The sequence below is a fragment of the Cricetulus griseus genome, chromosome 8 (genome assembly GCF_003668045.3).
Source record: "Cricetulus griseus strain 17A/GY chromosome 8, alternate assembly CriGri-PICRH-1.0, whole genome shotgun sequence".
Taxonomy (NCBI): Eukaryota; Metazoa; Chordata; class Mammalia; order Rodentia; family Cricetidae; genus Cricetulus; species Cricetulus griseus.
In genome coordinates this window covers 63,920,516-63,947,112 of record NC_048601.1, presented here as the reverse complement: position 1 = coordinate 63,947,112, position 26,597 = coordinate 63,920,516, and the positions used below count along the sequence as shown (strand labels likewise).

Genomic DNA, 26,597 nt, shown 5'->3' with positions numbered 1-26,597 from the left:
CAATTCACTGAGCAGGTTGGATAGAGGTATGAACTTCTTATACCCCTTCTTATAGTGATAGGGTGGTCAGAACCATATCCCTGACCTGAGACTGTGGCCTATTCTGGGAGAGACCAGATGGAAGAGTCACAGAGTGATTGTTCTGCCCAAGAGAGCTGGGCATAGCATCTTATTGGAAGTGGCATTTGAGCTGGGAACAGTTAAAAGGCCACCAGGCAGATGAAACAGTGGACAGCACTGGAGGCAGAGAAGACAGCCTGTACTAAACCTGGCACATTTAAAGAAATCTGTGGAGGAGGAAGGGGGTTGGGCACAACCATAGTTTCCTACTTGCCTGATGCCTCAGGATAATATCCAGTCAGGGGCCAGTACTTAGTGGAGTTTCTGTAGCTGTCTGGGTCTCTGTTCCCCTGTCATGCATGGAGAAAGACAGAGAGTGGGACCCAGTCTGTCTGTGAGATGCTCTTGAGGTCCTGGGAACAAGAGCCAGGACTCTGGTGTACTTCATCCAATCCCCTGCGTCCATCCTTTTGGCCTGCCCCTCCCCCAGGCTCTTTTTAGGTAGGGAACCTATGGCTTGCCCTGATTTCCCAGAGGCTCCTGAGGCCCCAGCGGGGGCGGGGGGGGGGGCTCCTCAGGGGGTGCTACCAGCCCTAATTGCACATTGCATTCCTGGGAGTGATTTAGCAGGGCCAATTAGGAGAGGCCCTCATCAAGTGGGTGAGGGAGGAAGCAAGCGCCACTGGCCACTCTGGGGGCTTGCTTTCCTTGGGAGAGTGACATGGGTAAATGAAGGTGTGATTGATGGCTCCACGCCGCGTGCTCTGTGACAAAGGAGGTTGGTAAACTCTCGGTGAACTCCTGTGGCATTCAGCTGTTGGTGTGTCCCTCAGTGGTGCAGACAGGCAGCACGGGCAGGCAGGCTCCTTACCTTCTTCTCTCCCCTCCTACTCCTCCCTGCCTCTTTATACCCCACCTCAACTCCAAGCAACCCCTGCCTCAGTCCTTTGATTGGAGTAGGCAGTGTATTGCAGCCCCAGCAAGGGGAAAAGGGCCAGCAGAGTGAGGCTGCTCACAGAGCCAAGCTTTTGGAGTCTGGTGACATCACCTCAAGGCTAAGAAACCATAGAGCCCTCCATGCTCCATGGATTATGGATGAGTTCCCCTGACAGCCCTGGCTGTTACCTACCCGTTGAGAACCATTTCCTAACCCTTCAAGCTTCCTTGATAATTGGGACTAGTCGGGCACTCACTCAAGGCTGCCTCAAAGATGAAATATGTTCATGGCCCCGAAAGGGAGGGCAGATCTGCCTGCTTGGTGACTGGTTGGAGGATGCCTTCCCTTTGTTCTGGGGTGGGGGATTACTATAGGAAGCACATATTTAGCTATGTCCTATCCACTCACGGCAGAGCTGGGACCCTCACTCGTCTCCTTGGCTCTTGTGGCCTCCCAGGGTGTGCCTCCCAGGTCCTGCTTCTGCTCATCGAGGTTCTCCTTCGATGTACAGAACTGCCTCTTTGAGAAAGCCTCCCGTGGCAAGAGGGGATGGAGACTGTGCTCTAGCTCCAGGGTTCAGCATTGCCATGCAGCAGCCTGGGATGCTGGCAGGGTCTGAAGGACACCACCCCCAGCAGGTACTACCCTGTACATGGCATTGACTGCTACAGGAGTCCTTAAGCAGGTGATGGAAGGGGAGCTTAAAGTCCCTCTGTACAGTACCCTCTTTGTGATAGCCATGGGGGTATAGATACAGAATAGTTTGTTACGTTGTCCCTGCCACCTAGTAGCAACAGGACATTGTGGTTGGAGGATTTGGAAGCCAAGAGTGATGAGAGTGAAAAAGGCAAAATCTAATGAAGAATTCTTGTTCTTCACATGGAATCTCCAGCCATCAGAAACCACCAGGAAGCCATGGGTATAGGGAAGTCTGTTCTACAGGTGGGAGGACTGGACAGATTTCCCAGAGCCCTGTGGGAACTTAGAGAATGTAAGAAGGTAAGAACCTTCCATGCAGGTGTCTGTTTTGCCTTTCTGGGTCTGGAGTAGCATGTTGGCTCCATGCCCTGTGCTTGTAATTAACTTCACCCTCGAGGAGGCCCTGGGATAGGGTTCATGGACCTTTGCAAGCTCTGAATGACAATGAGTGTACACCTTCCACTTGGCTTCTGGGCAATTCACTTAGGGGCCTTTGCTGTTCTTCCCTGGAAAATGGGACGACCATCCCAGGCTACGCTCCCCTCCAGCCCCTTCCTACCAAGGCTGAGTCATGGTTGGTTGCTTGTCCGTTCATATGTCTATAGGGGACACTTTTGTTCCCTTCTGTTGCTGTAACAGAATACCGCAGACTGGGAAGTTTGTAAAGATGGGGTTTATTTATTTAACTCTTGGTTCTGGGCTTGGGAAGTCCAGTAGTCAGGTGTTGGTTTCTGATAAGCACTTTCTTTGCTTTGTCTAACCTGGCCAAGGGCATCACACAGTCAGACAGCAAGCCTCTTTCACTTACAAAGCTAGTACTGCCACATAGGGCCCCACCTTGATGACCTCATCTCATGTAATTAACACCCAGAAGTTCCTGTCCCATTGACAACATGAGTTTTGGAGTTGAGTTTCCAATACATGTAATCAGGGGCACATGTATTGTGAAATTAAAACTTCTTTACAACTCATTTTCATTAAAAAAAAATTAATTCCCTGGGGTAGGGAGGGATGTGTGCCATGTTTGTGGGGGTGGTCAGAGGAAAACTAGTCGGTTCTCTCTTTTCTACCACATAGGGCCCAGGGACACACCCAGTTCATTGGGCTTTGTGGAAGGTGTGTCGACCCTCTGAGCTGTCTCACCAGCCACCTGACTCAGCTCATTTTAACTCAAGTTTAAAAACTTAAGTAGTGCCTAGTAAGATGGTTCATACCTGTAATCCCAGCACTCTGGGAGCTGAGGCAGGAAGATTGCCAAGCATTCCAGGCCAAAAAGCCTTAAGTGGAGAGAATACTTCTGACTTGAGACCACCAGGAAGGGTGGCAAGAGGCTGGGGGGCAAGGGCTGTTGGGTAAAGACTGTGAACAGATGTCTGCTCTGCCTCTGTGTGTGATGCTTGGTGGTCCTGGCCACTGTGACTGGTGACAGTTTGAGCTGGGGGATTGCTCCATGATCGATCATGTCCTGAGAGGCTGGGGACCCTCCTTCAGGGTTATCTGTTTGAAAGCCTGAGTCCAGTGGCCCCTGACCCCTACCCCCACCCCCACCCCATGAGCCACCGTGTCCTTTCAGGTCTGTGCTAGGAACAGGGTCAGCACTGAATGTGGTCCACTCCCCAGGCGTCAGGTGTGCCCCTCTGTCCATCACAGCCCTTCGCCAGCCATTCTCCCTTTCTAGCTTTGAGTTTTCACACAACCCATATGCTCTAGCAATGCAGAGAGCCCTAGGAGAGGCCATTCAGCAGAGACAGGATGGGAGGAGGGAAGACTCTAGGGAGGACTGTCTCAACTCTGCTGTTCTGGAGAGAGAGCAGCTAAGCACCTGGCCCTGGGCCATGCTCCTGCAGCTTCAGTTTCCATAGTGGCAGCTTCTGGGAGCCTCACAGAAGAAGGACTGACCTGTTCCTTCATACTTGGTCTCTGTGGTCTTGTCCAACCCATGGAATAGGAGAGCCAGTACCCCCAGTCTAGAACACACCTTTCCAGGGATTTCAAATAGCTCTGCTACATCTCCTGCTGACATTGATGGAGTTCTTTGGGTCTTGGGAATGAATGGCATTAAGCTCCTGCCTTAGTTGCTCACAGACAGTGGGGTGGGATGGGAGTATAAGATAAGCAGCAATCCATTGAGGAAACCAGGGTACCAGCCTGCCTGTGTGGCCTGTAGGGCTAGGAAGGGGAGAAGCAACTCTTGGTGTGGGTGCCCAGGACTCTGAGGCCGCTAAAGCAGGTAAAGCTTTAGCTGTCGCTGCCACCTGGGGGAGGGGAGGATCTTTTCAAGGTTATAGCAGGTGGGGTACCGGACTTGGTTAGTTTTGGAGACAGACCAAGGGCAGACTTGTTTTGGATGTAGTCAGTGAGGGAGAGGGGAGAGTAAGTATGAACTTTGGGTGTTCAAGGCTGCTTCCTATCTAGATGGCCGAGCCCTGGATAGCCCTTTTGTGGGCTGTTCATAGAGCCCGAGTGCATGTGGTGTACTCTCAAGAGCTCCACCCTGGCTGGGTCCAGTTCCCCCAACTCTGTGTGGGTTTGAGCACCCACTGAGGGTACTGTCCTAGTATTGTCCCCAACCTGCCTCGGAAGTGGACACTCCCCTTGTGACTCTCCCCCAGGCACTGACTACTTCCCATGTGAAACTCAGGCAGGCCAGGGTGGCTCTCATATCCAAATCCTCCAGGGTAGATCATTGAGTTAAATGCCATTTGCTCCCAAAGCCGGTGGAGTCCGTCTATGCTGGGAAAAAACAGAGGTGTGTGGGAAACTACCATCCAGTTCCCCTCCAGTCGTAAAAATGGATGCAATTTATTTTTTCTGGCATTCCAATTACATAGATGTTTGTCGCCAGCTGTTCCAACACGGAGCGTTCTTTCAGCTGCCATTTCTTCTCCCACATTTGACACTGTTAGGCCACAAGTCTGGCAGGGCCTGGGTTAAGGGGATCATTAGCTGGGGGGGCCTCCCAGGTGAGCTGGGCCGGCTTTCCTTGCTATGGCCTGTGATGTTCCCTGGGTGGTCTGAGGTGAGGTGGAGGCTGGAGTGCTGCGGTCCCAGCCCTGTGGGTCAGAAATCTGCTTTTTACTGGCTGTGCTAGATATATATGAATGAAGACTCAGGAGCAACTGCCCCGAATGCTCAGACATGAAAGTGGTCTCCTATGGGAACTGGCTGTGCTTAGGACATGGATGCTGCACAAAGATGTCTGTAGAGAGTTGGGATGAACCCCTGGAGCCCTACACCTCTCAGGAGTGCTGCTGTCTCTACCGTGTTTGTGTTGAAATATGAGATAAACAAAATGTAGGACTTCGGGGGTAGACAAGGTTTTAAATCCTGGCGGTGGTACTTCTTTCCGGGTGCCCCTGGAATCATTATTTCATCTATCTGATCCCGAGGTCTCTTCACCGTAAAGCAAGAACTGTGTGTCAGAAAGGATACCCTGGTCTCAGAAAGGGAATCTCTGAATTTACAGCCACAGGGTGACAAGTTTGCAGCCAACTCTAGGAAGGAACGTCTCAAGAAAGGGCAGGTACCCAGAGTCACCCGTTGGAGTTAGGGATTCTCCTATCTCTAGCGCTTGAATCCGAAGCGTTGGTTCGGTCCTTTAAAGTGAGGCCAGCAAGCAGTCAGTCCATAAATCCTAGATTTCAAAGGGCGTGGATCTATACCAAGAAACCTAGGCAACATTTGGTGCCGAAGAATGCCAATAAACAGACCGCCATCAACAGACAGCAGCCATATGGTGAGGCCCACTGTGCACCTACCAGCTCTGCCCCTTGTTAATCATACTCCTGGACTCACTGCACAGAATGGAAACTGAGGCCAAGAGAAGGCCCAGGGCCACAGGGCTAAGAAGTAGGTTTTCTTTCTTTGGTTGAAAACTGCAAGCTCTTTCTCCCCTGAAGCTTGCCCTGGAGCGCCCTCCCACCCCCCACCCCCCCACGTCCTGTTCCCTACCCATTTGGAGCCCTTATGTAAATAGGCATCTGCAGCACGTGGAGGTTCCATTTAGCTGCAGGGAGCCAATAGCCCGCTGGTGGTGGCGAGGAGTGGGGTGGGCTGAGATTCGGGGGGCCGGGGGGGGGTGTCATCAGCTCCGAGCACCCCCAGGGCTGCCCCGCCAGTGAGGCCTGACACCGGGTTAAGTCGCCTGGCGGCCTCCGGCTGCAGCTGGGAGCGCCGCCTGGTTCCCATTCGGTGCTGTGGTTTTGATTAGCTGCTGGGAGAGGCGGGCCTGGCTGCAAGTCTATGGGAGCTCCGCAGGAACAGCGGGTCCCCCCCCCAGGCCGCCCGCCCCCCCTCCTGGCAACCCCAGACTCCAGATGTTCCGAGCGCTCGCTGGGAAGGCCTGCTGGCGCCACGGAGGGCAGAGGGCAGGGAAAGCACGCGAGCTGGAAGCCCAAGAACTCAGTCACCGCAGGCCTTGGCAGCCCGCCCGGCCCTCCGCTGGCACATTCCCCAGCTCTCCCCTGGCCATCTGTTCCCAAAAAGCCCTTTCAGAACCTCATCATCACTCAGGATACAACAGCGCGAGCAGCTGGTTTGGAGGCAGCAGCGAAAACCGTGCAAAAGGTTCTTTGTGAGAGAGGAAACTCGCTTATGAATAACAGGGCTGGATGCCGTAAAAGTTGGCGGCTGCAGTTCGTGTTTCTCAGGCGCCGCTGTTTGCTCTTGACTTTTTATCTCTGGTTTTTATTCCTCCCCGCCCCCACGCCCTTGTTTGCGTTCAGTGCTTTTTCTTCCTTTTCTGACACCAGGTGTCATTTTTTCCTCCTTGGGAGTACCTGAAGGCCACCTAATTAGTTCTTAGGATAGTGTCAACTTTTTTTTTTTTTTTTTTTTTTTTTTTTTTTTTTTTTTTGGTCTCAAAGCTGTTAACCCTGAGGATAGTGGGAAGTGACTGTTTTCCTCTGGCTTGGAGGAGACTGGCAAGTAAGAAGGTCTGGGAATCTATTGGGAGGACAGCCACTGGGGAGATGGCTCAACAGGAAAAGTGCTCGCTGTGGAAGTCAGGTGTGGCATCGTGATGTGACTAAATGACAAGAAAAAAAAAAGGAAAATAATGTATAGAAGTGAGGGATATACCCTGATGTTAACCTTTGCCTCTCACAACCCGCCCCCCCCCCCGGTGAGTGCGCGAGCACACACACACACACACACACCTGGATCAGCGTGGCTAGGTCCTGACCTGTTCATTGCTGAGGTGTCTCCAAAAAGTCCTGGTCCTAACTTGTCCTCGTTGGAGTTCTAACTAAACAGTAGCACTGAGGTGGAAAGATATCCCATTGTGACCCTGACCGACCCCAGCCTGCAGAAGCAAGCATTGTGCCTGCAGAGACTGGGGTGAGACCAGCAGAAGAGAGCACACCCTGGGCTCCTCAGAAGGTAGCACAGAGGAGCCTTAGGGAGAACAGTGGTAGCCATAAACACCCCGGTGCCTGGCCCCCACAGCTGACTGCAGCCTGACGTGAGGCCTTTTTAAAGAACCGCCAAAGGCTTCTGGGACATGTCTGCTCAGAATCTGGGCACCTTCTGGGGACAGTCGCCAGGTGGCCTGTCCTGGGCTGTGGGGTCCTGGGGCAGGGCTGGCAGCTGGGATGAAAAGAGAGCTGAGCAAGGCTTCCTGTCTTCCTGGCACCCCTTGGGACAGGGAACAGGGTCAAGACTACCCGGCAGGGGCAGAGCAGGGTACAGTAATGGGCTGGGGGCAGGGGACAGGGCTGGAGTCCCCTTTTGCTTCCTCAGTTCCTTGTACTTTCTGTTTTCCTTTTGCTGCCTCTCTGCTGTCCCTTCAAGATCCCAGAGCTTGTCAGCCCCTCACTTAGCAGTGACTGCGAGTGGCCTGCTTTCCAAGCCTACCACTTTCGTCTTTGGAGAGCATGTTGCATTTCTTCTGAGCTCTCTTCAAACTTCTCACCTCTTTCCTCCTGCCTTACCCTCTGCTTTCCTCCCACCTACACTTGGGCAGATAGGGCAGGACCAAAGGTTTATTTTATCATAATTTCAGGACCATTAATCTCATGTCCAGAGGGGCTTGGCGCCAGTCCTTAGGTTCCTCCCTGTGTGGCCTCTATGGGGGTGGGGTGTCTGAATCTTCGATCTGGACTGGGTCTCAGTGGTTCTCTGGAGACCATGAGACCTTGTTCAAGAGTCTCAGGCTTGGCTGCAAAGAGGGTTCAGAGCTTAAGAGCACTGGCTTATCCTCCAAAGGACCAGGGTTCAAGTCCCAGTACCCAGGTGGCAGCTCACAATTGTCTGTAAAATTCCAGTCCCAAGGGGTCCCAAGCCCTCTTGTGTCCTCTGTGTGCATGTGGTACACAGACACACAGTAAGGCAAACACACATACACATTTAAAAAAACCTCAGGCTCATGCTGGGAGGCACTCTCGGGGCTGACTAGAGATGGGCAGTTGAAAGGCTATAAATTTGACTTGTGAATTCTGGCCCCACCTATTTTCCACATGAGAAGTTGGTTTTCCAAAGATCTGGAGGACCTAGGAAGAGTGACTACTGATCCCATGTTCCTGGGGACAAAGTGGAATTGGCCCAGTGACCAGGAATTGATTTCAGTTCTAGGTTTCCAGAGGACAAGATTTCAGGAGGGTTACCTGCCCACTGTTTAGCCCTGATTGCCATTAGTGGAGGGCCTTGGGCAGGGTGGGTTGACTGGCAGACTGGCTGTCCCCTTTATACCCATCCCAGCAGGCCTGACGACAGATTCTCGGAGAAAAAAAAACAAAACTTCCTTCCCTGATTTCTCAGTGTGTTTCTAAATGACAAAGTCAGGAGCCAGACCCTCCGCAACCATGTACCGACAGCCAAGCAGCTCGGACGCCAACAAACTCCTCCAGAGCCCATCCAGATACTCCGCTGAAAGCCAGTCCTGTGGCTTCACTCACCCACTCAGGATTCCCAGGTATTCTCCATAGGCAAGACATAGGGCAGATTCAGCAGGACACCTGACTGTCCCCACTCCCACCCCCACCCTTGTTGACCCAGCCAGCCCCAGCCACCTATTCATTGTTTCCCAGTTTTCTCAGAGTGCCCGGCCTGCTCTGTGCATAGGCTTATTTATGATCCGACCCCCAGCCATGTGATCTAGCTCTGCCTCACTCCTACCCACTCATTGTGAAAGGCTCAGTTCCTCCAGGAAGCCCTCCTGGATTCCTACTCCAGTTTCCCCATGGGGCCTGTACAAACAGCTTTGGAGATCTAGGCTTCTTTTTCTCTTTCTCATGGCTACACAGTGGCTACCACAACTCTAAGCACTTCAGCCTCAAACTACATCCAGAATCTGGGTTCGGACAAAACCAAGATGAAGGCTTTTTTTTAGCACAGTCAGTTCTGCCTAGATATCTCCTACCTTCCCTGAAGAGTGACTCTCCTTGAACCCGAGAAAACCATCAGGGCTTGTCCACAGGGAGAGCAGCAGAGTACCCCTCACATAGGTCAACCCAGGAAAGTAGACTCCAATTGTGTCAGAGGCCAGTGTTCTAACCTCGACCACTATGGCAGAAATCTGTTTCCCTAGCTCACTTAATCCTAACCATAGCCTTACAAGACTGCCATCCAGGTTCATAGAACATAGGTGGCCAGCTCCCCAGTGACCTCACACCTCTACAGTTACTAGGTGTTTTACAGTTTGCCCAATCTTCTCATGTCATGATTTCCTTGATCCCACCACCTTTTGGGATCTCTGTTATTTAGGGGTATGAGATGACACAAAAGTCACCCAGGGTCAGAGCAGGGTGGGACTGGACAGGACCCACGCAGGCTGGTACATCAGGCTACCACCACCACCCTTTGACGCAGCCCTCTCTCTGGACTGCCTACCAGTGTGGGTTCTGGGGACGGGAGTCTTCATTTCTGTACAGCCGTTTGTGTGTGCTCAGAGCTTGGGTGTTGCCTTCAGCAAGCACCATCTTTCTCCTAAAATGCAGTGACAGCTGTCCAGGGGGAAGGGGACTGGAGGGCACAATGGCTACGGAAAGGTTTTCTCAACTGCAAGTCAGAAGGGGTCCTGAAGGCCCATATGAAAAGTGGCCCATGAGAAGCCAGGTGTCATACTAGCTGGGGAGATTCCCAAGAACTTGACTCTGGTGCAGGAAGAAAACGCAAGTCTGTTGGTTGTGCACCACCACCCACACCCGTGTGTGTGTGTGTGTGTGTGTGTGTGTGTGTGTGTGTGTGTGTGTGTGTGTGTGCGCGCACACGTGTGCGTTTGCGTGCCTGTGCTCACAGGACTGCCTATCTGGCAGGATCAGATGGAAGTTTCCTGCAGATTATACCATTTTTCCAAGATGAGAACAAGGGTCATTTCAGAACGCAGTTAGTTGATGCTCCAAAGATCAGGAGTCCTTAGAGATGGCCCTGTGGTGGCAGGGAGGGCAGAGACATGCATCCAGGTACATGAGCTGCTCAGAGCCCACCAAGAACAGAGGGGGCATGACAGGCATATCTGGGAGCCCCCCTCCCATCACAGTAGCAGTGTTTCACGCCTCCTTTTCCTGTTTTTTTGTCTCTAAAACCTTGGCCAGGAAGGACATGGATTGGCACCAAAAGGGTTATTGCAAAAGGTGGACCACTTTGTACGCTCCCCAACACACATACATGAATCTTAATTTTTATTTATATTTACAGTTTTGATCCATGTAACCCAACATGGCTCCAAACTTCTTTCTGGTGGAGTATGACCTTGAAGTTCTTGATTCTCCTGCTTCTGTATCCCCAGAGCTGAGATTACAGACCTGTTCCAACCAGCCACTTCCTCCATGCTAGGGTAGAACCAGGGTTTTGTGCATCCAAGGCAATCACTCTACCATCTGAGCTACACCCCAGCCCATAAAATGTTACGTCTTCAGTCTTTTTCGATCCCTGAATAGAAAATGATGATGATGACCCAAAGGGTCCTGCGTTTTTATTTAAGACTAAATGAGTGTCAGTGTTTACTCTGTCAGGCTTTGTTCCAAGTCCTAGGATTACTACAAAGAATAAAACAGACAGAGCTAAATGACACAAAAGTGATAGCTAAAAATCCAGAGGAGAGTGCTGTGTGGACCGGAGTTCACCATACTTAGTGTGGTGCGTAACTTCTGACCTTGACTCGCAGGTGCTTGGGGTCTGAGCATCAAAACAGAAACAACCTGTTACAGCAAGGCCAGCTCTGGGAGCAGTGCAGAGCTGGCCAGTAGCACGTCACCAGGGAAGAGGTAGAATGGTCATGGTGAAGAGTCCAGAAGCAGCAGCCGTTTGTGTTGGAGCAAAGGGCTCCCTCCATGAGTGGCAGGGACACAGGGACCTGTGCAGACCTGTGGTGCTCATGGGCTTGACCCTGAGTTATCCAGGAGGACGTTGACTAACATGCTCAGGTCATACAGCTAGTAGGATGGGGATCTCAGACGGAGCACAGACTCCCTGACGCCGCCGGTTGGCACCTTTAATCGCTATACTGGATTGCCTGCTGGGCGGGTGGCACACATTTGGACGTCTATGAAAGGAAGGAAGGAGTCATTTCCCTCACCACATTCTCAGCCTTTCCTTAGCATAGCTAGAACCTCCTTTTATGGTGTAACTGATAGGGTGTCAGGGGAATAAAAAGCCCTGAAGAGATGTCCCCACCTGTACCCACATCCCACCGTGCTCTGGATTCTAGCTAAGGTGTGGGCTTAAGGATATTAGAAGAGACAATGGAAGGGGGGGTTATCTCTTGTTAAAACTGCATCTGCAGGCTAGGGATCGTTCCGTTGGTAGTGCTTGCCTAACATGCATGAAGCCCTGAGTTCCATCCCCAGCATTTGCATAAACCAGGAGTATTGACTCATGTCTGCAGTCCCAGCACATAGGAAGTAGAGAAGGATAAATACAAGTTCAAGGTCATTCTCTGCTCTATAGCAAGTTTGAGGCTACCCTGGGCTACTACTGAGATCCTATCTTAATAAGTAAATAAATAAGAAACAAGCAAAACAAAAACCCCATGTTTTCATGGAACTCCAACTGGCTCTTTCTGAAATCGCTTGATTATTTGGGTCACATGCACACACACACCCCACGTACTCCATTGGTGTCAGGCTCCCTCATGTGTCTTCTGGATACAGATAGGGATTTTTACAGAGACCTCCTGGCCAGAGTGAATTGGTTTATCTGGTGCTGTCCCCCTTTCTGTCACTTGGCAGAATTGGGAAGGAATATGCTGAGAGATGCAGAATAACAGAGTAATTGCCATCTCAGGGCAGATTGCTCGGGGACCTGAAGGTCAAGGCCAGGGTCTGCCTTGCTCTGCTGTCCCCAAGAAGCATGAGGTGAGGCAACCTGGTGGGAATGGATGTCTCTAAGGAGACACTGTGCCCCTCCCTTTATCTGTTAGACTGTTTAAACAGCGAGCCCCCCAAAATCGGAATTTCCCCAGGGACTAGGCTGTGTACACACATAGGGGTTTTTGTAAAGTCAGGCCCACTTGAGAAGATTGAGGAGTGGGGCTTTTTCACTTGGCTGGGCTCTGCCATTCAGCTGGTTCCCTCCAGCCTGGTGCTGCATGGTAAAGTCCCCAATCCTTGGGTGGGGTTTGGGGTGGCGGCTTCTGTGAGTGAGCCCACAGAACTGGAGGCAGCTGTGCCCTGTAGCCTTGCCTGGACCAGCCCTGCCCTTACAGGGCACCAGACCAAGAAAGACAGATAGACTGACAGACCCGAAGAGACACACACAGAAGAGGCCAAGAAAGAGTTGGCTCAGAGAGACACAGTCAGAGCTCTGAGAAACAAAGCGGCAGCCAGAGAGAAGGCGTCAGCATGGCGTGGCAGTCCCCTGCAGGCCCTGGGGGCTCCTTGTAGGCTATGGGCTTGGCTTTGGGTGTGCCAGGCCTCTCCTGCTGCCAGCCAGGAGAAGGAAAAGGCTGGAGCCTTGCCTCTGCCCCAGGAAGAGATTTCACACAGTTCTGACAGCTTGTCAGACCACTTCTCAGGAAGAGACTAGAGCTGAGGTGGTGATGATGGGCCAGACCACACCTTAACAGAACTGTTGTTATACCTACCTTCAATTCTCTCTATTTAATAGATTTGGGGGTCACTGGACCTCTTCATTCCTCTTCCCACCCTGGCCACATTTTCTGTTCTTCATGGTTACTCTCTGTTTAATTGGCCCAATGAGGGCAGATGGGAGAAGTTAGCTTGTTGAGGACTGCCAGGGCCTGGACTCTGTCCACAGCAACTCCAGCAATAGGGTGTTAGGCAGGCCTCTGTTTATTCATCTGCTGAATGGACACAGTAATACCCATTTCCCAAGAGTTGTCTCTGTCACTGTGAGCAAGGAGGTGAAATAAGGTTCCTGGCACATGGCCACTTTTCCAAAAAGGTAGCCCAAGCCCCAACCTCTTGCTTCCCTGCCAGGCCATGGGAGGATCAGCATGCATAGGGCAATGCCCACTGGGAATTCAGAGGAGGGGTGGGCAGGGCAAGCAGCCCCACTATCAGTGACCCAGGCTACAGAAAGATGGAGAGACTGGGAAATGCAGTGCTTTGGGTGTTGGGAGCAACAGCTCATTCTCTCCAGGTGGGAGCTGGTGGCATGAGAGGGTGGACTTGAGCCTCAGTATCCCCTGTGGGACAGTGTCAGTAAAAACATAATTCATAGTGCCCACTGGAGTTTGTATGTCCATGGGTAGGATAGTTCCATTGGTCTCCAGAGCCAGTAGTCAGTGGGTGTTGGCCCAGGTTCCCTGGGACTCTACCTTTGACAACATGATAAGGAGTCTCAGTTCCCAGCATTGGCAGCTGTTGATTCTTACTACTGGAAAAGTCCATCTCTACACTATCCTCTGGAATAGAGGTGGGGCCTGGATCATTGGCTTCAGCAAAGGGAGGGTTTGGCTTGCTGGACCCAGTACTCTCAGTCTCACGGCCTAGGACCTGTGGGCCATATATACTAGCCTGGAATCCAGGACAATGTCTTTCTCTCAGGGAGCAGCCCTGGGGGGTACAGGGGACTGAACGGGGTTGACAGCTCTTCTGTGAGGAGAGATAAGAAGCAAGGCAGGGCCTACAACTCAGTGCCTGTCACCAAGACTATGTGACAGCAACTCGGTACAACTGGTTGAATGAATAGATTCTCTGTGAACCTGGCTGTCCTGGCTCACAAAGGCTTTGACTGTGACATTGATGCCTTTAGGTTCCCAGGAGCTCTGAGGATCCTCCCAGCCAAAACATAGGGGGAATCACAGATTCCTACCATGTCCCTGTCATGTGTGTGTCCTCAGTAAACAGCAGCTAACTGCAATTGCTCCCAAATTCCCTGCCTGCCTCATGGTGTCCAGGTCAGGTGGGACAACAGTGGCTATAGATGATGGACTCTTGTCTGTTTCTAGTTCCCTGGGAACTCTGAGGGCCAGAAGCCTATGGAACACATCTGCAGTTCCCAGCTCAGAAATGCTGGGGTAACAGACCCGGGCTGTGAGATGAGCAGCAGTTGGTCTCTGACTTGTGTGCAGGCACGCACACACCCACACACGCTAAAGATAGAGGGAGTGAGGAGGGCTGGGGAGATGGTACAGCAGTCACAGGTGAGACGCAGCCAAGCCCAGGGACCCGAGCTGCACTCCAGGAGGAGGGAAGGAGAGAACCAACTCCTGCAAGTTGTCATCTGCTGCCACATGAGCCCTGTGGCATGTGCATCTGCACACACACACACACACACACACACACACACACACACACACACAACACACACACACACACAGAGAGAGAGAGAGAGAGAGGAGAGAGAGAGAGAGAGGTGCATCTATACACACACACACACAGAGAGAGAGAGAGAGAGAGAGAGAGGGCATCTACACACAGAGAGAGAGAGAGAGAGAAAGAGAGAGAGGGCATCTACACACACACACACAGAGAGAGAGACGTGCATCTACACACACACACAGAGAGAGAGAGAGAGAGGGGGGCATCTACACACACACAGAGAGAGAGAGAGAAAGAGAGACGTGCATCTACACACACACACACACACACACAGAGAGAGAGAGAGAGAGAGAGGGGAGGCATCTACACACAGAGAGAGAGAGAGAGAGAGGGCATCTACACACACACACACACACACACACACAGAGAGAGAGAGAGAGAGACGTGCCATCTACACACACACACATACACACACACACACACACAGAGAGAGAGGGGGGGCATCTACACATACACACACACACACAGAGGTGCATCTACACACACACAGAGAGAGAGAGAGAGAGAGAGAGAGAGAGAGAGAGAGAGAGAGGTGCATCTACACACATACAGAGAGAGAGAGGAGACAGAGAGAGAGAGAGAGAGAGAGAGAGAGAGAGAGAGAGAGAGAGAGGACATTTTAAAATGAGGAAACCTTTGGAGAGTGTAGCTGGCCTTACCAGTCCCCACAGCTGACTTGATCACCCAGCAGCAACAAATGTGGAGGCTAAAGGATGAGCAATATGGTTCTTGTAGAATTCTTCCGTCTCCCCACTTTTCTATTGCATTTTAGTTTCTTAAAAGGTGCTTAAAATCTGCCTGCTCTCTTTAGGACATAATAATTACAAAAAAAAAAAGCTTCAGATTTCAAACCCTCTGAGTATTTGTTCATACACATGGATGACTGTATCCAAATTGCATAAATGCAGAAAAATACATAATTTGAAAATAGTGAAAAAATGGTTAAGGAGATAAAGCAGACATTATAGATGAACAACGGATTTTTAAAACTTAGGAGGGAGATGGAGACTGGAGACTGGAGAGATGGCTAAGTGGTTAGAGCACTGGTTACTCTCACAGAGGACCTGGGTTTGGTTCTTAGCCCCCACATGGTGACTCACAACAGTCTGGAACTCGAGTTCCAGGTGATCCAGTGCCTCCTTCTGGCCTCTGTGAGCTCCGGGCACACGTGGTGCACACACATGCGTGCAGGCAAAACAGTCACATGAAAATAAGTTATTATATTCAGGTGTGTGCAATGGCACCCATGTGAAGGTCAGGGAACAACTTGTGAAAGTTTTCTTTTTCCATCACTTAGGTTCAGGGGTAGACTTGGGCTGGTCATCAGGCAAGCACTTTTCCCTTTGTGTCATCTCATTGGCCTGAATTTTTTCCCCCCACGTCAGGGTTTCTCTGTGTAGCTTTGAAGACCAGGCTGGCCTGGAACTCTCAGAGATCCTGCCTCTGCCCCCCCCCCAAGCACTGGGATTAAAGGTGTGTGCCATGACCGCCGGGCTCTGAAATCAATTTTTAATGTCCCTAAAGTGATTCAATTCTGCATGACACAAGTGATCAAGAGGAGAGAGGGAGAAACAAACTGAGGTGACAGGTGAGCTGGCTGAGGTTGCTCTAGGTTACAGGGGAAAAAAAATTCTCTAAAGGACAGTCATCGTTACACAGTGCTCAGTGTTCCGCCTGAGAATGGAGGAACACCGCATGGTACAAGGAGCTGCAATACACAGAAGCCTGCAACCAAGAGGAGTGTGCTCGTTCTATAAGTGTTTACAGAGATGGCGCTAGCAGCTGGAGTTGTGCTGGGCACTGGGCTACCTCAGTGAACAGAGCTGTCCGCTGGCCCCCATGGGGCTGGGGTTCTGACTCCCAGATGAATAGACAGATATAACATCTATTTGTGATGATCTCATCCATCTGCCACACTGACTGGATTGCAGCAGTCAGACCCAGAATTCCAGGATAGTCAAAAGCAACAACATGCAACTGTGCTTGTGTCCTTTCCTTCTGCCCCAGCTGATTGGTCCAGAGGAAGAAACCAACTGAAGACTGAAGCTAGCCCAGTCAGCTTCCTTTGCTGGCCTGGGGTAGGATGCTCAGAGCTGGGAGTCCATCATCAGCTCAGTCTGAGTGCTAGCAGGGCTTGTATCTGGAGCCAGGCTGCCCTGGCCACCTTTGCAGTGTGGCTAGGAGAATGGTTCCAGCCCTCCACTCCTTCTCCAGACCACAGTCAAGCTGGATGAGAAGGGGCTCCAGGCCCAGTCCATGGCAGGGCCCGCCCAGGCAGTCAGTGCTGGGATGACGTGGCTGTAAACCATGCTGTGGACCACAGACGCAGTGCCATCCCCATGGGTTTCCTTTCCACCTCTTAATCCTTCTCCTCAGACTCAGTAACAGAAAGCAGATCTCTTTTGGGGCCAGCCATGCACAATGGGCTGGGAGAATGCAAGCCTGGGATTTACCACATCAAGATCCTGCCGGCCTCTCACTTTTCCTTCCCCCTGCTTAGCCACTGGACAGCCTTCCTCCCCCATGGCCTGGCTCACTCACCCTCCTTGGACCCTGCATCCAACGTGGCTCCAAACTCTTATTTTGGATCTTGGACCACATTTTGGTGATGTTCCTACCAGCATCCTGGGGCCTCCAAAGGAAGATATACAAGGTCTGTGGTTAGCACTTCTCCAGCCTCATGGTTTGGCTCCTACCCACTTGCTCTCCAAAGGCAGACTTCAGTAGGAGCAGCTTCTGTTGGTAGGAGAAACAGGGCTGATCTGGGTTCAAACCCCGACACTGCCGGGGTGTAGCACTCATGCCACGCTCTGTGTGGCTCACCCTGACACATCAGCGGTGCCTGATAAATGGTTTGCTTTAACAGCAGCATGAGCTGCTTGTTCAGGAGTCTTGCAGAACCGGGAGCTTCACCAAGGTCTCTTTTTTCCCATGTTCTGGGTGGGTTCTTGGAACCCTCGTGAGCCTTACTCTGATAAACACAAACACACACACACACACACACACACACACACACACACACACACACACAGAGAGAGAGAGAGAGAGAGAGAGAGAGAGAGAGAGAGAGAGAGAGAGAGAATCTGATGCCCCAATGTGTCCTTGGCTTGTCCTCCTCTTCTGTTCCTTCCTGGAAGCTTAGGACTTGGAGATGGCCTAACCCAATAACTCATGGTTCTCAAGATGTCCCAGGTTCCTCAGTGAAGGCAACACTCTTGGGTCCTCTGTGTCCCCACCTCCTGATGTTTGGAATCACAGATCTCTGTTGGTTTGTTTCCTGGGTTGGCATTCTACAGGTCCATTCTCATTTCCACTTAGAAAAAACCAACAAACAAAGAAACCAAGGGAGCAGATTATTGATGTCCTTCACATGATGTCAGAGGTGGAAACCTTGGACTGGAGAATTGACTCTGTCAGGTCACCTGGGTGGCAGGTGATGGGCCTCAGGACTTGTGGCATGCTCTTGTCTGAACAGGGTGGGGACATGGTAAAAGTCTCAGACAGACAGTTATTTCCATGGGAACCAGGGAAGGCCCACCATTCACCCATCCCAGCACCCCATAGTAGCAGGACCGATTCTGATGTCCCTCACAGGTGTGAATGTGGGGTTCATGACATCAGTACCAGCTAAAAAGGGCTTTACTTCCTCAGTGTAGCAGGTCATGGAGGTGGAGAGAAGGGTAAGCATGAACTTTGGGGACAACTAGTCTTGGGTCCAACTCTGGCCCTGTTGTCTAACTGAAACACTGCCTGGGCAGGATGGGTTTAATGTCTCCAGAATGTTCTGTGAGTATCAGCGTCCAGTTTCAGGGTGAATAGGGGATGTTGCTGATAAATGTTTTTTGTTTTTGTTTTTGTTTTTTAGGAGTGACCTGCCACAGGCTAGACCATGGACACTGCTCTGGGTCTCTTCCCAGTTGGGCCTGAGGAGAAAGAAGCTGAGTCCATCAAGACAGCCAGCCTCACTCGCTGTCTTCTTCAAGATGCTACCAGATACTCAGCCCACTTACTGCCTCTCAGGGTCACTCAGGACCAGGACAAGGTCAGCCTGCCTCACTCTCAGTCTCCTGCTGTCCTCCAGTCATCCAGAGTTGCTACAAATTTTGCCTTCTGACTGGTGGGGCAGACTATTGCCAAAGATTCTACAGAAGTTGTCCGAGAAAACTATGGGATGAAACCCCAACAGCACAAAGCCACACCACTGCTGCCTGACCAAGTCCACCTCAAGCCAAAGATGGATTAGCACTTCTGCCAGGAACTCATGCAAGGAGTGGACATTTGGTGACCTTCAGAAGCACTTAACCCTCTGAGCCAGTGCTCTGTCTATGCTGGGCCCCAAGCTGGCCTGGGTGCAAGACAGGCTTTCTAGGGCTGTGACAGGCAGGCTTTGTGCCTTGGTGTGGTGGAAGGTGGGGTCTGAGATCCTTGTCTCTTCCCATTAACTAGCCAGGCCTCTGACCCCATCCCGATATTTTTTGGGTCCTGGCTCCTCCTTGGACTCCAAGCTTCCTGAGAAGAGAGGAAAGGGAGAGAGTGAAGAAGCAATATTGCTCCATACTCCACCCAGGACATGCCCCAAGACAACCTGTCTGAGGGTCTTTGCTCCCAGAGCCTGCCCCGCCAGGTGCTCACCAGTAGCCAGCACATAAGACAGTGCCCTGCTATAGGCCAGCTGCCCTTGGAAAGGCCCGGCAAGAGGACATAGGGAGGAAGGGACCAGGGGAATGGGCCAGTATGTGGGGAAGGGGGCACGTTCAAAGCCAGTGCCCGCTCCATGTGCTAGAGGCCAAAGCTGTTCACATCTGTGTGCAACCATCTGCTTCAAATTGAAGTAAAACCTGCAACATATAAAGAAAGAACTGGTGTGTGTTGAGTGGACTCGGGGACTGAGCAGGACTTTGGGCAGTCATTAGCTGGGGATTGTGAGGGAGGGGTGGGGAATCCTTCAGAGTCAGTGTTGGTGAGAGACCCCCACCATGGCCTTAGGCTAGACTATGCTAAGGAGGGCTGGCCAGGTCATGTGAGAAACCCTCTCTATGTCACCCTTCACTTAACACCCACCACAAGTTTTGTGTGTCCAGGATCACTCTTACTGTCATTTTCCAAATGAGGAAAACAAGGCCCCAGGAGACAGGGCCAGTCATCAACAGAAACGGCCCTTGGATCAGGAGGGCCTTGGCTCCAAGCCTCATGCTCTCAAGTCCTTTCCAGTTCCAGCACATTGCTTTTGGGTGGCCTTGTTCCTTCCTTTCCTTTGAGGGTCATTTTGGGATAGAGACAGGACAGGGCAAGGGAATACACTAAGAAGGTTGGGGTGTTAGGGAGCAGATGCAGGGAATGTGATGTAGTTTCCCTGACACAGTTTTCACGTTAGTTTCACTCTGTGCCACACTCGCCTCCATGTCCAGGGACCAGATGGTAACAGCCACGGCTATAGCCATGCTGGTTGCTGGAGGAGAGCATGACCCAAGCACTTGCCTGTGGTCCTGGCCAGGGCCAGGGTACAGCTGCTTAAGTTAGGACAGGCAGGCTGGGCTTGGAGAGATGACTCTGGTGATGAGCTCTTGATCTTACGGAGGACCCAGGTTAGGCTCCTACTACCCACACTGGGCAGCTCACAGCTGTCTATTACTTCAGTTTCAGGAGATCCGAGGTCTCTGTGGGCACTATACTCACATGCAAATACCCATCATTAGAAAGAGAATAAATCTTTAAAAGAAGAGGAAACAAAAACAAACACAAAAGGGAAATGAGACCAGGCATGCTACAGATTGTTCCAACATCTCTGAAATCCGTAGCTTCTGCCCATCTTATCGGAGCTCCCATCCTGACTGGGCCAAGTCCCATCCCAAGACCATCAGTCCTTCTTTCTCAAGTCCCTCTTTCCTTTCCTTTCCTTTCCTTTCCTTTCCTTTCCTTTCCTTTCCTTTCCTTTCCTTTCCTTTCCTTTCCTTTCCTTTCCTTCAGAACGAGGTTCTTTTCTGGAGCCCTGTGCTTGCAACAGTGGAAAGAGCTCCTTTCAGTTCCAACTGAGCAATTCTGTCTGCTGCTGCTGGGCCTCTGGCTCCCCTGGGAATTTTAGTTCTCTTGAGCCAGACCCTGGGGCTGATGGGGAGGTTGGATTCATCCAGCAATGATGACCTGGGTTCACGCCCTTCTATCATGGGGCACAATTTTCCTTTCACATATAAATAAAAAGCATCACCCCACCCTGTGTTCCAAGGAAGCAGGCACAGCCCACTCACACCCCAGATTCCTGACAACTCTTGGGACTAACATCCCCAGATCTCTGCCTTCGGTCTCTTGGGTCAGCTCCCTGTGGCCCTTTCTTCAGCTACCTCTCTTAGCCAATTCCTTCTTTACCCCCTGTCCCTGAAGCAGGGCCCATACAAGGCGGTGGTGTGGAGAGCTGTTAATGTTTGCTGTTTGTGATAAAGTTTACAACATTTACAAATTGCACAGAGCAGGACATTGCCTTGACGTCCCCATTTATGGAGCTCTTCTCATCACGTTCCCAGCAGTTGTGATTCTCCCTGACACTGCATTTCTGGGCTGTGACTCACCCTAAGGTTGTCCTGCAGCTGTGGCTGAAATCCAGTCTTTTTATTCTAATGTCCCAGATCCCAAAACAGAACTTTTGTAGAATGGGTGCGCCATGAGAAAGGAGGTAGCTAGCATGGCTAGTCCCCTGCCTCAGCTGAGTGAGGATCTTGGTTTTGTTGTGTCCAGGAGGACTGAGGCTTCCCTGGACCAGCCACATTCCCACTCCCAGGTACCCTGTACTAAAGACTGGTTCAGAGGCAGCAGATGAACCACAGAGAGAAAGACGGGACAGCACAAAGGATGCCCCTCCCCAACATGCAGGAGCTTTGCCCCAGACTTTGCCCTAACCCATCTTCAAAGCCATCTGGTCCACAGACAGCATGCTTTCATCTCTGGGATTGCATTTCCAGCCTTACAACCAGAAGTTCCCAGAAATTCCCCTCTTACATGCATACACAGGCGCGTAATATGTATCACACACTATGTGTGTGTGTCCCCGTGTGTGTGTACACGTGTATCTGTGTATGCATGTGTGTGTACCTGAGTGTTTATGTGTGCTCATGTATGTATGTATGTGTACACAGTATACGTGCACATGTATGTGCAGGCATGTCAGGAGGCCTGAGGAGGGAGTGTTGCATGTTCTCCTATTTCTCTGGCCACCTTGTCTCCCACTGAACCTGGAACTTTCAGCCCCAATGTCTTCCTGTCTGTGCTCCACTCAGTGCCGGGGTTCAAGGCATGCGAGGCCATGCCCAGAATTTTTATGTGGATATTAGGGTCCAAATTCCAGTCCTTGTGCTTGCAGAACAAGCCTTCCTAAACACTAGGCTACCTCTCCAGCCCCCCACACATACTTTTTTAGAAATAATTGAGAACTACAGGTCTGAGAGTGAACTCAGTCAGTAGAGTGCTTGCCTAGTGCACATGTCTTCAGATCCCAAAGATACATGGCACTGCTGGTCCTGGCAGTCTCAGCTCTGGTGTGACCTTTCAGGGTTACCTTCTTTGGCCTGGGGGACAAGATCCAGGAGCCAAGCCTGAGGAAGCAATTGGCCAGGAGGTGGTAGCCCCGGGTCCCCATGAAGCTTCCTGGGTTCCACTACTACAGCTGTCTTGATGACTGACAGTCTTTGAGTCTCTCCGTTGTTCCCTTCGTGGAAGCAGACTTGAAGACTAATGACTTAAGGGTCCCTTGAAAGACACTATGGCCCTCTGTCTATGGCAAGTGAGAAGACAGACACCCAAAACAGCCTCCAGTGACCAACCAAGGTCCTTCTGGGAATCTGAGGATCTGGCTTCAACCCCATGGTGACCCTCTTGAGCACAGCAGGCCTTGTGACCTCTGGGGTCCCCCTGGCTAAGTGATGTCCCATCCATGTCTTTAAATGTCTTTTTCTTGTTTAGGACTCAGATTATAACTCCCCACATAATTGCTAACCCATGGAGTCTGAGGGCCACCTGTTCTCTTTAGGCAGCCTCTGTTTCTGTTCCCAGGAAATGAGCACACGGGGCAGGGGTCGGGGTGGGAAGAACACTATCCAGAGATTTAAAACAGAAAGTAACAGAGCCTCTAGAGGAATCACTCACAAATGCTCATCCAGGCCAGCGAATGGCTCAGCAGGTGGAGTTGCCCACTGCCAAGTTTGATAACTTGAGTTCAGTCCCTGAGTTACACATGGGGGAAGGAGAGAAAAATGTCTTTTTAGAAAAGTCCCTCCCTCAAATAAATAAACAGAAATAATTAAAAAAGAAGTGGTCATCCTTCTATCCTGGGTGAAGGTCACCTCCCCAGACCCTAGATCTCCAACTTCATACCCCATGGGCCTTCCAGGACCCTCTCCTTTTCCTTCATAGCACAGTGATTTATATGGCTAGCTCCCTGGTTCAGCCAGGCAGACTGGATAGGAAGTAATACACCTGGCTTATCTCCCCAGGACAGCACACAGGGCATGGGGGGCAGGGGTGTCACCTCCTGCTTTCTGGCATGCTGCTTGGCTGAGCAGTGAGCCCACAGGGTCCTGCCTACCTCACCCCTGGCCTTGGCTGTTCTACAGAACCTGGTGGAGATTCATGGCAGGGAACAGAAGATGAAGTAAACTGTTCTAGGCATGAAATAAAGAAGGCTCTGGGAACTGGCTCAGCCTGGTAACGGGAAACAGGAAGTATTGCGCTTCTCCAGCCCAAAGCTGTTCAGAGGGTTAGATGGTGGCAGGTGTGTGTGTGTGTGTGTGTGTGTGTGTGTGTGTGTGTGTGTGTGTGTGTGTGTGTGTGTGTGAGTGTGTGTGTGTGTGAGTGTGTGTGTGTGTGTGTGTGAGTGTGTGTGTGTGTGTGTGTGTGTGTGTGTGTGTGTGAGTGTGTGTGTGTGTGTGTGTGTGTGTGTGTGTGTGTGTCTGAGGCTGATCTCCAGACCTACCTTCTCACATAACTCTACCTCTTCTGCCACCTGGGCTGGGCTATTCTCGCCACAGTCCTTCCCTTCCACAGGTGCCCACTCTCCTCAGGCCCAGGTCTCTCTTCTCTTTCTTGTCCTCCATCTGGAACCATTTTCTTTGGGTCCTGCTTCCCCCTCCCAGCCTGGTCTCCTAAGTGTGTTGATGTTGGTGGCTGCTTGTTGTCATGGGTGTCAGAGGCCTGCTGTGGTTCCAGCCTTCCTCTGTTTGGGTGACCCTGGACAATTTAGTCCCTCTCTGAGCCTCCGTTTCTCCCTCGGGAAACAGGATGATAAAGTCTCGCCCCATAATTCTATCTCACTAGATAGTGTCGAATCCCCAGCAGTTAAAGTGCAAGTAGCCCTTACTCTAAGTTCACAATGTTGCGCCTGCCCTGGCGGGCGCCCCAACAAAAGGAAGGAAGAAGCATTTTGCTCTGTCTGCTTTTCCACTCAACACTGGCCTCATCTGGCCTGGCCGCTCCCAGGCCTCTCCCAGGGCTGTGTCCTTCCTCTGGCCCAAGCCTTAAGTCAGGGGACTGTCTTCCTCTTCCAAGCCCAGCACTATTCCCAGGAGCCAGCGCTTGAACTAGTTGCCCGACTGCTCTGGGCCAGAGCCTCAGTCAGTGAGCCCTGCTCTGCTGCAGTGGAGACAATTAACGGAGGGACCTGCTTTGTCCTGGCCCTGGGTGAGAGGCCTCTGGAACACAAGGAAGGACACAGGGCATCCCATTGTTCTAGAGAAACAGCTGCCTGTGCGCAGCTGCTCAAGGCTGTGTCACCTGCTGCCCTCTTGCTCTCCGAGTCCTTTCTGCTTCCCTCCTTGAGGGAAGCACATAGTGCCCACCCACATTGATGCAGTCCTCCTGACCTGGCACCTCCCATGCTTTCCTCTTCTACAGATGTTCCTCTGCAGTGTTCAGAGCACAGTCTTAGTCCTCATCAAACACGTCCCTCCTCAAAGCCTAAGTTAACTTGGCTCCACCCCAGTCCCAAACACTGTCTGGTTCTATTCATGGTAAAACTGAGTCTTTACTGTCAACTCCAAGGCACTGTGGCATTTGCCCCTTGTCCCTCCTTGCACTTGCCATCTGCTAATACCACCCCCTCCCCGCCGTGTGTGTGTGTGTGTGTGTGTGTGTGTGTGTGTGTGTGTGTGTGTGTGTGTGTGTGTGTTCTAAGGTAAGGTCTCATGTAATCCAGGCTGGCCCTGAACTTCATATATATCCACGGTTGATCTTGAATTTCTGATTCTCTTGTCTCTCTCTGCCAAATGCTGGGAATTCAGGCTTTCTCCACTACATATGGTGCTGGGAACCTGACATAGGTCTTTGTGGATGCTAGGCAAGTGCTCTATCAGCTGAGCTCCAGCCTCCACTATGTGGCTTTCGTGACACACCAGACTCAGTATGCCCCTAAGATTTGCATTAGCTGTTTTTATTGCTTTGGATGCTCTGTGCTGGTCAGTTTTATGTCAGTTTAACCCAAGTTAGAGTCATCTGGAAAGAGGGATTCTCAAAGGAGAATATGCCTCCATTAGACTGGCCTATAAGGCAAGTCTGTAGTACATTTTCTTGATGGATTATTGGTGTGGGAGAGAGCCCACACTGTGAGCAATGCCACTTCTGGGCTGGTGGTGCTAAAAGAGAGCAAGCTGAGCAAGCCATGGGGAGCAAGTCAGTAAGCAGCACTCCTCCATGTCTTCTACATCAGCTCCTGCCTCCAGGTTCCTGCCCTTACTTCCCTCAACTATGGAGTGTGACCTGAGAATTGTAAGCTGGAATAACCCCCACCCCCAAGTTGTTTATGGTCATTGGTGCTTTATCACAGCAAAAGGAACTCTAACCAAGACAGCCTCAAATGTCCCCATGGCTAGTTCCGTCATCTTCTATTCTTCAATTAAATGCCAATCCTGATGTTGAGTCTTGTCGACTAGATGGAATATAGAATCACATGGAAGATACATCGCTGGACGTGACTGTGAGAACATTTCCAGAGAGGGTTGACTAAGGAGGAAGACGCACCTTGAATAAAAAGAAGAAAGCGGGCTGAGCACCGGCATCCATAGCTCTGATTGCCGAGTATGAACTCAGTATGATCAGCTGCCTCACACATCTGCCTCCAGGCTTTTGTCATCATGATGGATTGTCCCTGAAAATAATGACCCCAAATAAACCTTCCCTTCCTGTCCTAGTTTGCTTTCTGTTACTGTGATAAACACCATGACCAAAAGCAACTTGGGGAGGAAATGGTTTATTTCATATTAGAAGTTACAGTCCTTCATGGAGGGGAGTCAGGACAGGAGCCTGGAGCAGACACCACTGAGGAACTCCACTTACTGGCTTGCTTCAGGCCCACTACCAACTTTTTTCCTTACACAGCCTAACCCTGCTTACCTATGAATAGTAATACCCACGGTGGGCTGGGCCTTCCTACATCAGTTAGCAATCAAGCAAATGCCCCACAGGCCAGTCTGGTAGAGAAGTTCTTTAGTTGAGGTTCCTTCTTTCCCTGTGACCTTAGAGTTGCGTCAAGGCAATGTTGAAGCTAAAACTATGACCCTTTCTTAAGTTACTTTTGTCATAGCAACAAGAAAAGTAACTAACACATGGCTCTTCTCCATGAGGCTGTCCCTCACACACTTAAGTCCTGCCCCTCATCCATCCTGTCCCCTCATCCATCCTGCCCCCTCATCTACCCTGCCCCTCATCCACTCCCATGCTTGACCAAAGTCTCCTCCTAGTGGGTAAACTTGTCAGGAGTCAGTTTTGTTCCCAGCTATATTCCTGGTATCCAAACGGTGGGTGGCTCATCGTGGCTGATTAACAACTATGCATTGAATAAATGAGTGGGCGCTTTGGTAAAGATCCCGTGTCTTCAAGTTCTAGGTTTTTATCTGGAAGTGGGGAGGGTCTGTGATTGTTCTTACAGAACATGTTAAATTTCCATCAACAGCCCCAGATGACTTTCCCAAGAGGTTCTAGCCATGTGTGCCCATTCCCTCGCCTGGCCTAGACCTTATCACACTTGAACCTTTGCCAATCTTCCAGGGAAGGGGGAGGGAGACATCTCATTGTTTTAACCCTCTTTTTTTCTGAGTAATAGAGAACATTCTCTCATGTTTATCGAGCACTTCCACCTCTGTTTCTGGCGATGGCCTTGCTCATAGCCCACTCTTTTGAAGGGGAGGGATGACTTTTAATTT

At 51.1% G+C, this 26,597-nt stretch overlaps 1 protein-coding gene across 2 annotated transcripts in view; it reads left to right on the top strand.

Moving 5' to 3' along the window:
• LOC103164338 (protein atonal homolog 8) overlaps positions 1–19,277 on the top strand; it is a 31,864-nt gene extending 12,587 nt beyond the window's left edge. The window contains exons 3-4 of one of the 2 annotated variants that reach the window (XR_004771049.1): positions 8,453–8,606; positions 18,284–19,277. Coding sequence is in view for 1 of the 2 variants with exons in the window: in XM_027429498.2 (XP_027285299.1) it covers positions 18,284–18,289 (6 nt within the window). In the remaining variant the exon portion in view is untranslated. The remainder of the gene's footprint in view (positions 1–8,452; positions 8,607–18,283) is intronic. The other variant, XM_027429498.2, reaches the window with a different exon arrangement.
• The last annotated feature ends 7,320 nt before the right edge of the window (positions 19,278–26,597 follow it).